This window comes from Eucyclogobius newberryi, unplaced genomic scaffold, assembly GCF_026437365.1.
Source record: "Eucyclogobius newberryi isolate DKJ021-1_F unplaced genomic scaffold, fEucNew1.0.hap1 SCAF_5, whole genome shotgun sequence".
In the NCBI taxonomy this organism is placed as follows: Eukaryota; Metazoa; Chordata; class Actinopteri; order Gobiiformes; family Gobiidae; genus Eucyclogobius; species Eucyclogobius newberryi.
Genome location: NW_027316167.1, coordinates 12,804,878 through 12,819,297, shown reverse-complemented (window position 1 = coordinate 12,819,297; position 14,420 = coordinate 12,804,878). Strand labels below are relative to the sequence as shown.

Genomic DNA, 14,420 nt, shown 5'->3' with positions numbered 1-14,420 from the left:
GGACAAGCCCCTACATGGGATGTACACACATTTAAAACTGCAGACTGACATGTGCACCTTTATTAGGTGTTTGAAACTTTGGCTGGACAGAACTGTGCACGTGGTGATGTATAAAATGAAATGTATTGTATATAGTTTGTAAATTTTGTATTGTTTTAATTCTAAAAGCCTCCTATGGACAGGTGTTGAACATTAGCATATTTTGCTATAACACTTAAAACATTGCATCTGGTTCGTCCAATGTAAATGCTATGTCCATATTAAATAAATAAATACATTCAAAAAATAATGCCACCGGAACACAACTGAAGTGGCTGATATCACAAAATCCTACCAATGGCTAGAAAGAGCCGGTCTGAAGGACTGCACAGAGGCCCTGATCATGGCAGCACAGGAACAGGCCCTGAACACCAGATCAATAGAGGCCCAGATCTACCACATCAGACAAGACCGAAGGTGTAGGCTGTGCAAAGGGGGCCCTGAGACCACACATAACTGCAGGGTGCAAGATGCTGGCAGGGACAGCTTACATGGAGCGCCATAACCAGGTGGCTGGCATAGTGTACAGAAACATATGTGCAGAATACGGGCTGGAGACCCCAAGGACAAAGTGGGAAACACCTCCAAAGGTGGTGGAGAACGACTGAGCCAAGGTCCTCTGGGACTTCCAGATACAGACAGACCAAATGGTAATGGCGAACCAATCGGACATAGTGGTGGTCGACAAGGTGCAGAGGAAAGCCGAGGTGGTGGACATTGCAGTACCATGGGATGGTCCGGAAAAAGGAGCATGAGAAACTAGAGAAATACCAAGGCCTCAAAGAGGAGCTGGAGAAGGCCTGGAGCATGAAGGTATCGGTGGTGCCCGTAGTGACTGGAGCACTTGGGGCAGTGACCCCCAAACTGGAGGAATGGCTTGAGCAGATCCCAGGAAAAACATTGGAAATCTCGGTCCAGAAAAGTGTAGTGCTAGGAACAGCAAGGATACTGTGCAGAACCCTCAAGCTCCCAGGAGGACCCGAGCTTGAAAGGGGACCACCCGCCGAGGGTGAGAAAGAGTTTATATATATATATATATGTATTTTCTTTTCTTTTTTTAATAATTTATTATTATTGAAATTATAAAAACATATATGTAATATATATATATATATATATATATATATATATATATATATATATATATATATATATATATATATATATATATACGGTATACACACACACACACACACACACACCTATATACTGTTTTATTTTTTGATAATTTATTTTTTCTAATCTTCTCATTCGTGTAGGTATGCAGTGAAGATGAAAATGAAAACTTTTCCAGCATTGTAAATTATAATGACGTTTATGTCATTATAAAACTTTTTTTTAACAGGATCTTGTCGTTTTGGCGAATAACGGGATTTCTTGACCAATCAGATCGCAGCACTCAGGGTCCATCAGCCAATCAGAGCGAGCCTGTCTCCAGCGTCGTGCTGTTAGCTGGTGTAGCATCCAGCAGGCTAACAGGCGTGACACTTCTCACTTCTGCTGACATTTTCTTCTAATTTTGCAATGTTTCTGGCTTGAAATTGTCCGAGAAAACGCCAAGACAACGCCAACCCCTCATTCATGGTAAGGATTTGACATTTGGTTGAGAAAACCGCTGCCACGCGTTGCAGCAGGAGGCGCAAATTACACTTTTTTGTGTTGTTATTGTTAATTAGATGGAAAACGCACACACAGCCTAGCTCTATTCTGATTAATCTTGTTATACCACGGCTACGTACGTTTGATATTGTTGTCAAAAGTGATCACTGTACAGGCTGGTTAGCTATACCTGTTCAGTCTAGTCATCTTTTGGATTTTTTACATTTTTATTATATGCAATGTCCACGTTTAAAAGCTGTAATGCAGTGGTCTCACGCGGGCTCCTTCAGTTGGTACGTAGATCAAATATTAGCTGAAGATAGTCTGTTTAAACTAATCTAATTTTTGCTTGGTTTAAAATAAAGCACTTCTGTTGTCCTTTTTAGACCTCTCTTTTGGCCATACTCAAGCCCTAGAACAGTCCTGTTTGACAAACGGCTTAGATCTGGTGGTACTTAGTGTGAAAAGTTTGAGAACCACTGCTTTATGTGGACAGAAAGGCAAATGTAGCATGTTGTTGTTGTTGTTGTTGTTGTTTTATGGCGGTTGGCATCCGAGTGTTGCATTACCGCCAGACTTTATTCCTCAGACGTTTCGTAGTCCTCAGACTCTGTCGTAGTCCGTAAAAGTACTCCTCCCATTGCTTTGGTGTTACAAAGCCCATGAGGTCATGATATGCCTTTGTGACTAGAATAGTTGTTGTGTCAGAGACCAACCGGCTTTATTCCAGGGAGACTCCTCTCCATCCTCCTCTCCCTCTTCGACGCCCGGTGCTTTGGAAGTACAAAGCCCATGAGGTCATGGGACGTCCTTGTTGTTTTACAAAGCCCATGAGGTCATGGGACGTCTTTGTCGTTTTATCCTTTAGAAGTCCTTCTTCCATCACTTTGGCGTTTCTAGGCCCATGAAGTCCAAGCGCGTTAGAACATCCTCTTGCTCCTCATCCTCGGCTCAGTCTCCAACACCCCCCACCTCTATAAACGTTTACCCAGCCCTGTGCTACATAAGTAAGCAACCACAGCCTGACACAAACCCTGTGACTGAATCGCCAGAACGTTCCGCAGATTGAACTCCCGCCCATTATTCCGAAACCACAAGGCCAACCCGGCCCTTTCTCTATCATAAGCCTCACAGCAAATCAGCACATGCTCGACAGTCTCTGGCACCCGACAGTGACCACACAGACCGGTCGGGTGTTTGCCTATCCTACTCAGTGACCAATTAAGTCCAGTATGGCCAATCCTCATGCGGGCGAAGGCCCTTTCCTCCCACGCGTTCCTGCCCATAGACCCGCAAGGACCCACACTACCCTGTACGTGATAGAGATGCCGTCCAGTAACACAGTGGCTCCAAAATTTCTGCCAAAGGCCGACCACATGACTCTTGATAACGGGCTTGATTTCAGATTTGCTTAACTCAACCGCCACATCAATTGATGGCCGCCTAAGGGAACGCTTAGCCAGTGCATCAGCCATTTCGTTACCATCCACCCCCACATGCGCAGGGACCCAAAAGAAGGAAACCCTCATAGCATGTGATAAGAATGTGTTTTTTTTACCAGCAGCTCAAACACGACTATGATTTATTGATACACATTCATAATCACAAAACTAATTGGAAGACAGATGATATTTGGACTGGGAATCACTGCGTCCCTCACAACGCGATACAAAACACAATACATGAAGATCATAGACCTTTCGTTTCATCTGATAATTGATGTATATATTGCACATTTCATTCCACAATATATCAATATATTTTGACAAATACATATTAACAGTATTTTTTTTGTTAAACCACTTCTGGCACAGACTTAACTGAAATATAGATTTTAATAATCAAAACAGGGAATGTGTCAAATTTATTTCATTAATAAGTTTTCCTTCTCTAAACGAGCAACAAAAGTGTAGAAAATAATAGTCTCAATGTACAATATATTTGTATTATTAAAGTTTGCCTTACCATACATTTCTTCTGTAGGTGTTTTCCCGTTTTAAAACCCAGTTGGCTTATTGTAATTGCATAAATGGACGGACTTATTATGATTTCCTTTTCCTGCAGATGCAGTTCATGCTGTTGTTCAGTCGTCAGGGTAAACTGCGTTTACAGAAATGGTACGTGCCTCTGTCTGACAAAGAGAGGAAGAAGATCTCAAGGGATCTGGTTCAGACCATTCTGGCCCGAAAACCCAAAATGTGCAGCTTTCTGGAGTGGAGGGACCTCAAGATCGTCTACAAGAGGTGAGGGGCTGGAATATTACACAAGATGGTTCAAGGTTCGTTTGGTGTCAAATTGAAATCACCATCTCTCATACAATCAGTGATTAAGAGTTAAAGTCGTCAACATAAAAGTCTGCCTCTGTTTTGTAAAATAAACACTGTTCCCAAACCAGTTCTTTGAAGAACAGCTCAGTGAAGGAAATGCTATCAAATTAGATTAAATCAGCGCAAACTCTATTGCTTTTTCATTTAAATGTTTTTGGATTTGAAGTTAAATTGATAGTAATAAAGTATAGAGAATGTGTATATATAATTAATATCGACTATATCAAATTAAAAGCACCTTTTGCTTAAGTTCATAATTTAATTAAACCAGCAGCTAGATCCTTATTCTTTGGATTCAGTTGGTCACTTCAAAGTATTGCAACAAATAATGTAACATGAAATCGGAATGTGTACCAAAGATGTGTAACTGGAAAGCATGAAAACAAAAACATTTCCAGAACCAAATTTGTTCTGCTCTTAAGACTTTTGTTTCAAATTCTCTTCAGATGGTCTGTTGTTTTGAAGCCACACTGCCGCCTCCTCACGATTCACAGCTCTATGACAACAATGATTCAGACGTGCAACGAAAACGCTGAATTTTACTATGTTGGCGCTGAAAACAACAAAAACAAAGAGGCCAGTAGAGACTGACTCAGAAATTCAGATTAGTTAGTTTGGTAAATGTTGCGAGTTAATTCTTTTATCCAAATGTGAATACTAAAGTGCCTGGTTGAAATAGTAGAATTAGGTCTTAGTACATAAAAAAAGAGGACGGCTTTGAACAGGCGAAAGGGCCTCAGGGCTCAGCTTGGTCTAATCTTCAGATTGACTAAATCAGGACTAAATCAGGTCTGAACCAGGTCTAAACATGCACAAGCAGAAGTCTCTAAACGGGACTAAAACACTCTAAAGTAATCTCAATCCCATCTACATAAACCTCACAAATGAAGCCTGAATGCTACTAATAAACCGAGATGCACACTTTTCTCTGATTGATTGCGTTATCCCCTTTAACCTTTCAGATATGCAAGTTTGTATTTCTGCTGCGCTGTTGAAGACCAGGACAATGAGCTGATCACCCTGGAGATCATTCACAGATACGTGGAGCTACTCGACAAGTACTTTGGCAGTGTGAGTTTTGCAGGACATCAAAATACACTTAATTGTTGTTGTTTTGTTGTTGACCTCATGCTTTCTTTGTTCTCTCTCAGGTTTGTGAGCTGGACATTATTTTCAACTTTGAGAAGGCCTATTTCATCCTGGACGAGTTCCTGTTGGGAGGAGAGGCTCAGGAGACGTCCAAGAAAAACGTACTGAAGGCAATCGAGCAGGCGGATCTGCTGCAAGAGGTAAACTCCAACAACGGTCACATTTATGAACATGATTTAACTCATTTCTGTTGGATTTACGTAATTGTTTTTGTAAATATCACCCCTATAAACATGGACTTTTTTTTAAAGTTCTAATACATGAAAAGCAAAGTAATAAAAAGGTGTGTCCTGAGATTTCCTCTTCTATTCTCACAGTAATGTCACGTGAGATTTTCAAACCGCCCAGTTACAGAGTAATTGCTTCACTGCAGTATCATATTTCAAAATAAATCTAAATAAACTCTAGTAGATTATTAATATGAGCTTTTCCACAACATTGTACCGTGAGATTAGTATTGCTACAATGTAGAGAGGAATCTCGAGAGTCAATAGCACTCTAGCCTCACAGCAAGAAGGACTGGGTCGTTCTGTTTATCCCTGTGATGTTGCGTTTCCCCCCCATTAACCCAAAACATGCACAAAGTTCAAATCCAACATAAGATCCTGACCCAGTGGCATTGAAGGATGGTCAGATGTAGAGGTTTCTCTACACGAACAATACAACCTTCACATGTCCAAATTCAAGAGAAAAAAATAGTTTTATGAATTCAGTACGATGTTCCATATAGCAGCACAAGAAACTCGCTCAATCATAACTCGGTACAATACACCTGGTACCTGTGCCCAAGACACCGCACGCCAAAGACCTCCACAGCTTCAGGCCGGTGGCTCTCACGTCCCACCTGATGAAGACACTGGAGCGACTGGTCCTGGACCACCTCCGCTCCACCGTGAGCTCAGCCATGGACCCGCTGCAGTTTGCATATCGGTCTGGCATCGGAGTGGAGGACGCCGTCATCTCCCTGCTGCACCGCTCTCTCTCTCACCTGGAAAAGCCTGGCAGCTCTGTGAGGATCCTGTTCTTTGATCTCTCCAGCGCCTTCAACACCATCCAGCCGCTGCTTCTGAGGGACAAGCTGGAGACGGCTGGTGTGGAGTATGACCTGGCAGAGTGGATCCTGGACTACCTCACAGACCGACCCCAGTTTGTGAGAGCACGGGAGTGTGTCTGACACTCGGACCTGCAGTGTGGGGGCGCCCCAGGGCACTGTCCTCGCGCCCTTTCTCTTCACCCTCTACACTGCAGACTTCAGACATGACACGGACAGCTGTGTCCTGCAGACGTTCTCTGACGACTCTGCCGTCATCGGACTCATCACGGACGACGATGACGCGGAGTACAGAGGACTGGCGCAGGACTTTGTGGACTGGTGTCAGCGGAACCACCTCCTCATCAACGCGAGGAAGACAAAGGAGATGGTGGTGGATTTCTGCAGACGCCACCCCACTGCCCCCTCACCAGTGAACATCCAGGGACGGGACATTGAGAGAGTGGACTCATACAAGTACCTGGGTGTTCATCTGAACCACAAACTGGACTGGACTCCTAACACAGACGCACTGTACAGGAAGAGCCAGAGTCGGCTCTACCTCCTGTGGAGACTCAGGTCTTTTGGAGTGACAGGGCCACTCCTGAAGACCTTCTATGACTCTGTGGTGGCATCAGCTCCTGTACGGTGTGGCCTGCTGGAGCAGCAGCGTCACAGAGAGGGAGAGGAAGAGGCTGGACAGAGTCATCAAGAAGTCCAGCTCCGTCCTGGGCTGTGCTCTGGACTCGGTGCAGGAGGTGGGGGACAGGAGGGTCCTGGCTAGATTCACATCCATGCTTGACCATGAGTGTCACCCCCTGCAGGACACTCTCTCCGCTCTGGAGAGCAGCTACAGTGAGAGACTGATCCACCCTCGCTGTGTGAAGGAAAGGTTTCGCAGGTCTTTCCTTCCTGCTGCTGTCAGACTTTATAACAAACACTGCTAGTCCTGAACATGTGCAATACTGATGTAACCATGTGCAATACCTGTAAATAAGAGTGTTCTATTTTGTTTTTATTCTGTTTACTTACCTGCTAATAGTATTACCTAGTCTTGTGCGAGCTATTTTTACTTTATTTTATTCTATTATCATTATTTTATTATTATCTTATTTTTATCTTTATCTTTTTTTTTTTTTATTTATTTTATTTTATTTCCCCCCCTCCATTCCATTAACAAAAATTCCTCACCTATCTTAATACTCTTATGAACAAAACCAAAAAACGTATTAAGAGTGTTTTTTGAAACTTCCTATAATCTGTCCTTTCCTCCTGTTCTACTGCGTTGTAACAACGAAATTTCCCCTTGTGTGGATATTAAAGGATTATCTTATCTTATCTTATCATCATATCTTACGTTTAAAAGATAAGTGTGTGAAAAACATGTGCACTGATCTTGTAAAATACAAGTGAGGCTCAAGGTTGTTTGGAAATGGATGAAGCATTTAACCCAGAACTATGAGATTCCCGTTATGTCTAGTTTTGCATGTTTTTCATACATATTCCCTGGACCATTGCTGCTCCGCTTTGTTCAGCTGTTTCCTCTGTGCAGACAGGAGGATACACAATGACCTAGTTTTTAAATGAGGACACAAATACAGTGTATATCCTGGCCTAATGTAACCTCTTTGTCTTTTATTCTCTTGACAGGAAGCTGAAGCCCCTCGCAGCGTGCTGGAGGAGATCGGCCTGACATAAACCATCAGCGTTAAATCAAATCTCATTCTCTCGTCAGTGTTGCTGTTACATATTTTGACCATCGATTTTCTGTATCTCTGCAAAGTGTTTCCTTGTGATGTCTTTTGCTGTGGTGCCAATTGTGGCTTTGTTGTCTTTATTTCTGTGTACACACTAAAACATTTCTCTTTGAGTAAGCCGCATAATTGGCCTTGTTCACTCCCATCAAACTCCATAACTGAGTGATTCTCAAACTGCTTAGTGCACTTAAAAAAATAAAGCTTTCAAAATGCCACCTTAAAGCAAACAATGTGTGTCAAAATGAGACTAAAGAATCTGGATGAAATCAGTATTGAACAAGACTAAACCAGGCTGAATCTAGGTGCAACTTGTATTCAATCTGTTACTTACAAATATATAAATACAAATGGAGTATTAGGCAATAAACAATCCAACAAAGGATTCATTTTGGTTCAATTTAGGAATTAAGTGTGGTACGGCAGCTTGAGAACCACTGCCATAGATTATAATGTAGCAACAGCACATTTTTGGATTTGTGAGACTTGCTGGCCCAAAAGGTGCTCCTTACACTTTTTATACAAACTAATCCTTTAGACACATCATCTAAGTGTAGTTGGCATGTCCCCTTTAAACAGTATTACCGTAATTGTATTGTTTTTGCCTAACTGTAGCTAGTGTTGTGTATTCTTCTTGTTCCTGAATTGTCTTAATTGGCCTGTTGAAAGTTTTCTCAGGTCATGACCCAAAAGCCCATAGCTTTTTCAGGAGAAGCTATAATTAAACTATATTGTGCTTTAAAGACATACTATGTAGGATAAAAATGGCAACAAATTTACCATATTCATTTACGACTAAGGATTAAAAGCATTGTACTGTAGGTATTCAGAGGCATTATAACTCCTATACAGTATGCCTGACATGAACATTTATGACCAAAGATCACTGTGTTCTGGGATATTTTCTACTAAATGGCTAAAAGTATTGTAAACCAGCTCTAGCTGAACCCAGATAGGATATAAAAGGTGAAAATAAATGTTTTGTTGAATATAATTGAAGGTGTACTCCGCTGATGTTTAGTGCAAAGTTATTTTTATTACACTGCCACAACATTTTTATTTTAAGTATTAATAAATGTACTCAAATACAATGAGTTTTTCTTTTTATTAAACAAAGGCAACGTAGACGTTTTTTTCTAGACAAAAATTCATCCAAAGGTTTTATCCTTTCTATTCTTTCTCCTTGCTGTTATTTTCTAAAGGCTCAATGTTTTTGATTGCATCTTTATCTGCATGTTCAGGACAATTACTCCCTTCCTCCTTCTCCTTTTTAACACAAACTTTCTCTTTGTCCTCAGTCTTTGGAATTGTACTTTCTTCATCAGAGTCTTCTGAAGTTGACTTTGGCGACTCTTTGCTTCTCTTTTTATGCTTTTTCTTGCTTTTCTTTTTGCTCTTTTTCAAATGCTTGTGGTGTTTTCGTGGGCTGCCGTCGTCTTTAGGGCTACTTTTTGTTTTTTCGTCCACTTTCGGGCTCCGGCTGCGCTTGTGTCTTGCTCTCTCTCGACTTTTGCTCCGAGAAGGGGAATCCTTATCCATCCTAGAAGCTTTACTCCGGTCTTTACTTCTGCTTCTCCGTCTGCTCCGATCTCTGCTGCGACTCCTGGATCTGTTCAAACCTCTGTCGTGTCGTCTCTCGCTGTACCTCGAGCTTGAGCGAGACCCTCTCTGCTCGCTCCACCGCTCTTCTCTGTGCGATCTGTCGGACCTGGGCGGACTTCTTTGCCTCCACGAGCGGTCGCCTCTTCTCTCCGAATGCCACCCCTCTCTTCGGCCCGTCCTGTCGGGTGATAAGTCCCGGTCTGCCTCCCAAAACTCGTTGCCCGGATTACGGAAAACGTGTAGGAAGTTGCAGTTTTTCCCCTTGGGGCACTTCTGTCTGTCGAACAAACCTGAAAGAGGCACATAAACGTCTCGTCAACACTGGGACTCGACCATAACTAAACAAGGAATAGTAAAGGACTAGTAAAACAGTAGTTAAGGACTAGAAAAGGGAAAACCAGAATCAAACCAGTGCAAGTGTGAACCCACCAAAGAAGTCTAATATATCCACTTGATTGTCATTTTTTTGTAGCTGTTGCTTGTTGTTCCCTTTTCACACCTTTACTATTTTAGTAGATCAGTTGAACATCAAGTTATTGTGTTCAAATATAAAAGGTATAACTGCATAAATCATTAAGTGTCCCCTAAAAGACATAAAAGCTCCAATAGCTCTTACTGCAAATCCAATCCAGTGACAGTATGTTAATTTGCACTATATAGACCGTTAAAAGGGTGAACATAAACACATTAATAAAGACAGTTTTGTCCTCTACAAAGCTTTGGAATTGTGTGGTACAAAGACGAGCAGAAGCCTTACCACAGATGGCGTTCTTCCATCGAGTTACGGGGCACAGCTCACAGTGAAGCTGGCGTCCTGCGTACCAGCGCCCGTTGAACTTTATCAAAGCCTCTTGACACTGCTCCTCCCTGCAGAAACAGAAATAAATACAATGTAGATTCTAGGTTCTTCTTCATTGTTGTATGTTGGCCTTTAAAGCCAAAGCAAGTTCTAGTTTCTGACTTTTTTAAATTTTCTGTTTCGCTTATATTGCGTAGCCGTATAAAAAAAATGTCTTACGTTTCAAATTGGACATAGACATTTCCTCTCAGATGCGACTCATAGTTGCAGCTAACCTGTAACAAAAAAAAACAAATCCAACATACAATTTTGTGACCATCTTTTTTGTATATCGTTTTCTTTTACGCACTGCTTTAAATCAACTAAATTCACAGTTCTACAGTACATATAAATGATACACAGCTATATTTACATGATGCTGAGTGAGCCTAAAGCCAAACCTTGAACTGCACCACGCTCCCGATGCTTCTGAACTCGGGCAGGACGTCGTGGTAGAAGTCGATGAAGTGCTCGTGCAGCTCCTCCTCGCTGTGCTCCAAACACGAGTCCATGTCGAAGTCGTCCCGTTTGGCCAGCTCCATCCCGAAAGTGAAGAACATGGAGCGGACCAGGAGCGTGGTGCTGCTGCTGGGGAAGACGTGCTTACGGGAACACCTACAGGAAAGAGGTAAACAGCCAGATAAACAACTCATTTGACCCTCTTCATATTCTGAGGAGCAATCGCTTCAGTTCCATTATCCGCACAACTTTATGATAAACTTATTTAAATTATGATTATTCACCAATTTGAGTGTAGTAACAGATGTAATAAAAGAACAAGGGGTCTTGCTTGTCCATTGGAGGGTTGTAGTCAACTGAAGAAATGCTTTGTGCTTGGATTAATCAACTTTAAAAGGTCCCATATCATGCAAAATCTACGTTTAATCCTTCCCCTCGGATGAGCAGAGGAACGGGGGCTACTCACCAGGATGAGTAAATCTGGCTGTTTTTGTCACATTTTACTTTTTGTCTTTCAATTACATTTTCTAAAACCGATCACAAACATGAGGAATATTATGTGTTAGACCACGAGAATGAGTGTAAATTAAAGAAAAGTTCACTGTTGTGTGGTCACAGTCTCAATAATCGTGAATAATTGTTAAATCGTGATGTTTTTTCTCCCAGTAATCTAAACTCTAAAATTTGATATCAAGACATCCCTAGTTAAGAATATAAATCCTTTAAAATCACACAAAACAATTACGTAGTCAAAATTTGAATGGACCAAGACACCACTGAACGACTGAACATGTACCGCCCGAGTCCGAATGAGCGTTCTTCTTCTTTACTGCGATGGAGGCTACCGAGATGGAACGTCTGATGATGCGGACAAACTGTTGCAACCTCATTTAGTCACGTACGGAAAGGTGGAACAAATGAGTGCAAAGAAGATCAGAAGTACCGGTCTCCAAAGCGACAGGCGCCGGTCTTGAGGAAGAAGGGGCAGTTCGCCACGTCTCGCTCGGTGCCGAAGTTCTTTGAGCCGTCTGTCGCTGGAGCTTCAGGATTCATCCAGACACCTCTATTTTCTAACTGCGAATGAAAAAGAAATGCAAGAATGATTGATTCCTACATAACGTATATTATTGATAGATTTGACTGGCCTAGCATCAAAGTTGGATTATTTTATGTTATAAGAGTCGGTACTTGAAGTATGTTTTACCTGACTTTCTGCTTCGTCCAATCTTTTCTGGACAGCTTCCTATAAATGGTGCAAAGACAGGGCTTGTAATAGAGTCAGTACAAAGACATATCTGCTCACAACAGTTAAGACCACACTTGTAAAAAGACTGTAACAGTGTAGATGCTTTGACCATTTCGAGCCGCAGAACACACAGCAAAAGATACGTCCTTGTAGAAATCGGGTGTTTTCATCTCGCTTTTAGTGCACATCTTAGTTAAGGAGAAGTTTATGAAGTTTGTGTTGCTCAGTTAAGGAGTAGTTTACACCAGATCACATGGAAAATGCATTATGGTAAGCAAAAATCAATCAAAAAAGCCTGATTCAGAAGGTTTATATAATGAATACAATGCTCCAATTTGCTCAGAGGAGGATATGTTTCTCTGTTTTAGCGTCCTGGGGCTCGCATCACCTCTCTGTCCCTCTTCTCCAGCCTCTTCTGCTCCTCGTCCTCCTCCTCTTTCTTCTGACGCGCCTCCCATTCCTCTTTTATCAGCCGCTGCGGAGGGACAAAAACAATAGACATTTTGAGCAAGGTAGTGTGTCAGTGTTTGAATATAATGACAAATGGGTATTTTGTGAACTAGATCCATAAGGTTGCATCATCCCATTGAAATGTTATGGAAACTATGAGAAATGTAAAGATCTGTCACAGTTAAAACATATTCTCGAATATTGATAGGCTAGCGATCTTTAAAATAATCGACAAATACTTCAAGTTAGTCAAATTAATGAACAATAAGAGATGGGACCAAATCCTGTGGCCCACAAGTCCAAGTCAAGCCCCAAGTCTGCTGCACTGAAAACTATAAATTATATAAAGAGATGACAGTTTTATAAAGGCCTAATTTTTGAAGAGAAACATCCAGTCGTCTCAAATCTATGTCAAGTCTCGAGTCGTAGTCCATTTTATCAAGTCAAGTCTCAAGTCATCAAAAATAGTGACGAGTCTGACTCTAGTCCAAGTCCAATACTCTGACAATAACATAGAGGCACATATCACCACTAAGCAGTCTGTTTAGTAACATAGATGCTTTTGTTGACCTCTTCCTCCTCTCTTCGTCTCCGCACAGCCTCCTCTCGCTCCATCTTCTGCCTAAACTCCTCCTGTGCCAAACGCTCCCTCTCCAACCACGTCTCATGCAGTCGCTGTCTGAAACAAGCACCAAAGAAGAAACGTAAGATGCATTGTACACTTAATATTTTAGACAGCCAAATTCCAGATCATACCTCTCCTCCTCCTCCGCCGTTTTATCTTCTTCTTTGTCATCTCCGTCTTCGTCAAGTTCTTCGTTTACTTCATCATTTACACCTATACATTATAAAAGCTCAGATAAGATATATATTTCACAAACAATGATTTTTTTAAAGCAGCGGGAAGGAATTTAAACCAAACAATATCAGTACCATTTGGTTTGGACTGGGCCAAAGCTTGACGTTTGCGTTTTCTTCTTTCTTTTCTCAAAGCTGACCGACGTTGCTTTTGGCTGAAAATAAAGTGCAGCGATAAATTAAGTTTGTATTGACATATTTAACAGATAGCAGGAGGTAAACAAGACGCTAGATGCGCTGTATGTTTCATTTAGACAGGATTACAAGTTGAAATATTGGTTATAAACACAGAATGAACACATTTCCTCTTTTCTGTGAGGACTGACACGGCATAAATATGAACAGATTAAAGTTATCACGCACCTGAGACTCGGAGCAGAGACCGGAGCAGTGGGAGTTGCCATGGGCGCTAATGCTAACAGAGGCTAACCTGGTTTAACGCAATTTACTGGATTTATTTCACCACTTTCCGACCCTTTTCACACATCTTCAGTAATGTGTTGCACGTTTTGGAAACACAAATACTTGAGAGTTTGATATACATATGTAGTCTGTGTTGCTAGTATTCAATTAATTTGTTTTAATCGAGGTCCATGTTAATAGACATCAACGGGTCTGTAAAAGAAGTAACACATGTCACGTGATGTGCACTTCCGGGCTTTTTCTTCTTCTTCGTTGCGTCATGTCAAAATTGGAGTTGCAGCGCCACATCGCGACAATATTTGAAATTACACTCTGACCACTGTCAAAACCATTCATACGATAGAAATACACAAGGCAATTTATATGATCTAAATAACAGTGACAAATTGTTTTAAAATGATTATAGTTATATATATATATATATAAATGTATATATATATGTATATATTTTTTTTAATTATTGAAATAAAAAAACAGTGGCCCAGTTGGAAAATGATGTAGGTAACTAATTTGTTTATTGTATTGTTTTATAATTAGGCAATTTATGTACAAAGGTCTTTCACCAACATTATCTTATACCTTTGTCTTAATCCTAATCTTTAGATTTTGTAAACAATATTAAAATTGAATTTGAATTGGAAAATAC

At 41.2% G+C, this 14,420-nt stretch overlaps 2 protein-coding genes across 2 annotated transcripts; one reads left to right on the top strand and one right to left on the bottom strand.

Annotated features, from left to right (window-relative positions):
• Positions 1-1,454: 1,454 nt before the first annotated feature.
• ap1s2 (adaptor related protein complex 1 subunit sigma 2) lies at positions 1,455-8,104 on the top strand. Its single transcript, XM_072464613.1, has 5 exons — positions 1,455-1,623; positions 3,703-3,881; positions 4,928-5,036; positions 5,117-5,254; positions 7,795-8,104. The coding sequence occupies exons 1-5, from the start codon at positions 1,621-1,623 to the stop codon at positions 7,840-7,842; spliced, it is 477 nt and encodes a 158-aa protein (XP_072320714.1). The 5' UTR covers positions 1,455-1,620; the 3' UTR covers positions 7,843-8,104.
• A 949-nt stretch (positions 8,105-9,053) lies between these two features.
• zrsr2 (zinc finger (CCCH type), RNA-binding motif and serine/arginine rich 2) lies at positions 9,054-13,950 on the bottom strand. Its single transcript, XM_072464614.1, has 11 exons — positions 13,715-13,950; positions 13,427-13,506; positions 13,250-13,331; positions 13,064-13,172; positions 12,432-12,518; positions 12,002-12,040; positions 11,741-11,871; positions 10,740-10,953; positions 10,519-10,574; positions 10,258-10,367; positions 9,054-9,790 (listed from the first exon to the last, which is right to left on the bottom strand). Exons 1-11 carry the CDS (start codon positions 13,753-13,755, stop codon positions 9,069-9,071), a joined length of 1,671 nt encoding a protein of 556 aa, XP_072320715.1. The 5' UTR covers positions 13,756-13,950; the 3' UTR covers positions 9,054-9,068.
• Between the last annotated feature and the right edge of the window lie 470 nt (positions 13,951-14,420).

What these genes read in the sequence shown, in the direction of transcription:
- ap1s2 (XM_072464613.1), top strand. An exon ending in CTCAAGATCGTCTACAAGAG is followed by an intron (nt 3,882 to 4,927) that starts GTGAGGGGCTGG and finishes TTAACCTTTCAG; the next exon opens with ATATGCAAGTTTGTATTTCT. An exon ending in AGGCGGATCTGCTGCAAGAG is followed by an intron (nt 5,255 to 7,794) that starts GTAAACTCCAAC and finishes TTCTCTTGACAG; the next exon opens with GAAGCTGAAGCCCCTCGCAG.
- zrsr2 (XM_072464614.1), bottom strand. Translation starts at nt 13,755, where the DNA reads ATGGCAACTCCCACTGCTCCGGTCTCTGCTCCGAGTCTCAG. An exon ending in GGCCCAGTCCAAACCAAATG is followed by an intron (nt 13,332 to 13,426) that starts GTACTGATATTG and finishes TATAATGTATAG; the next exon opens with GTGTAAATGATGAAGTAAAC. An exon ending in GACGAAGAGAGGAGGAAGAG is followed by an intron (nt 12,519 to 13,063) that starts GTCAACAAAAGC and finishes GTCCCTCCGCAG; the next exon opens with CGGCTGATAAAAGAGGAATG.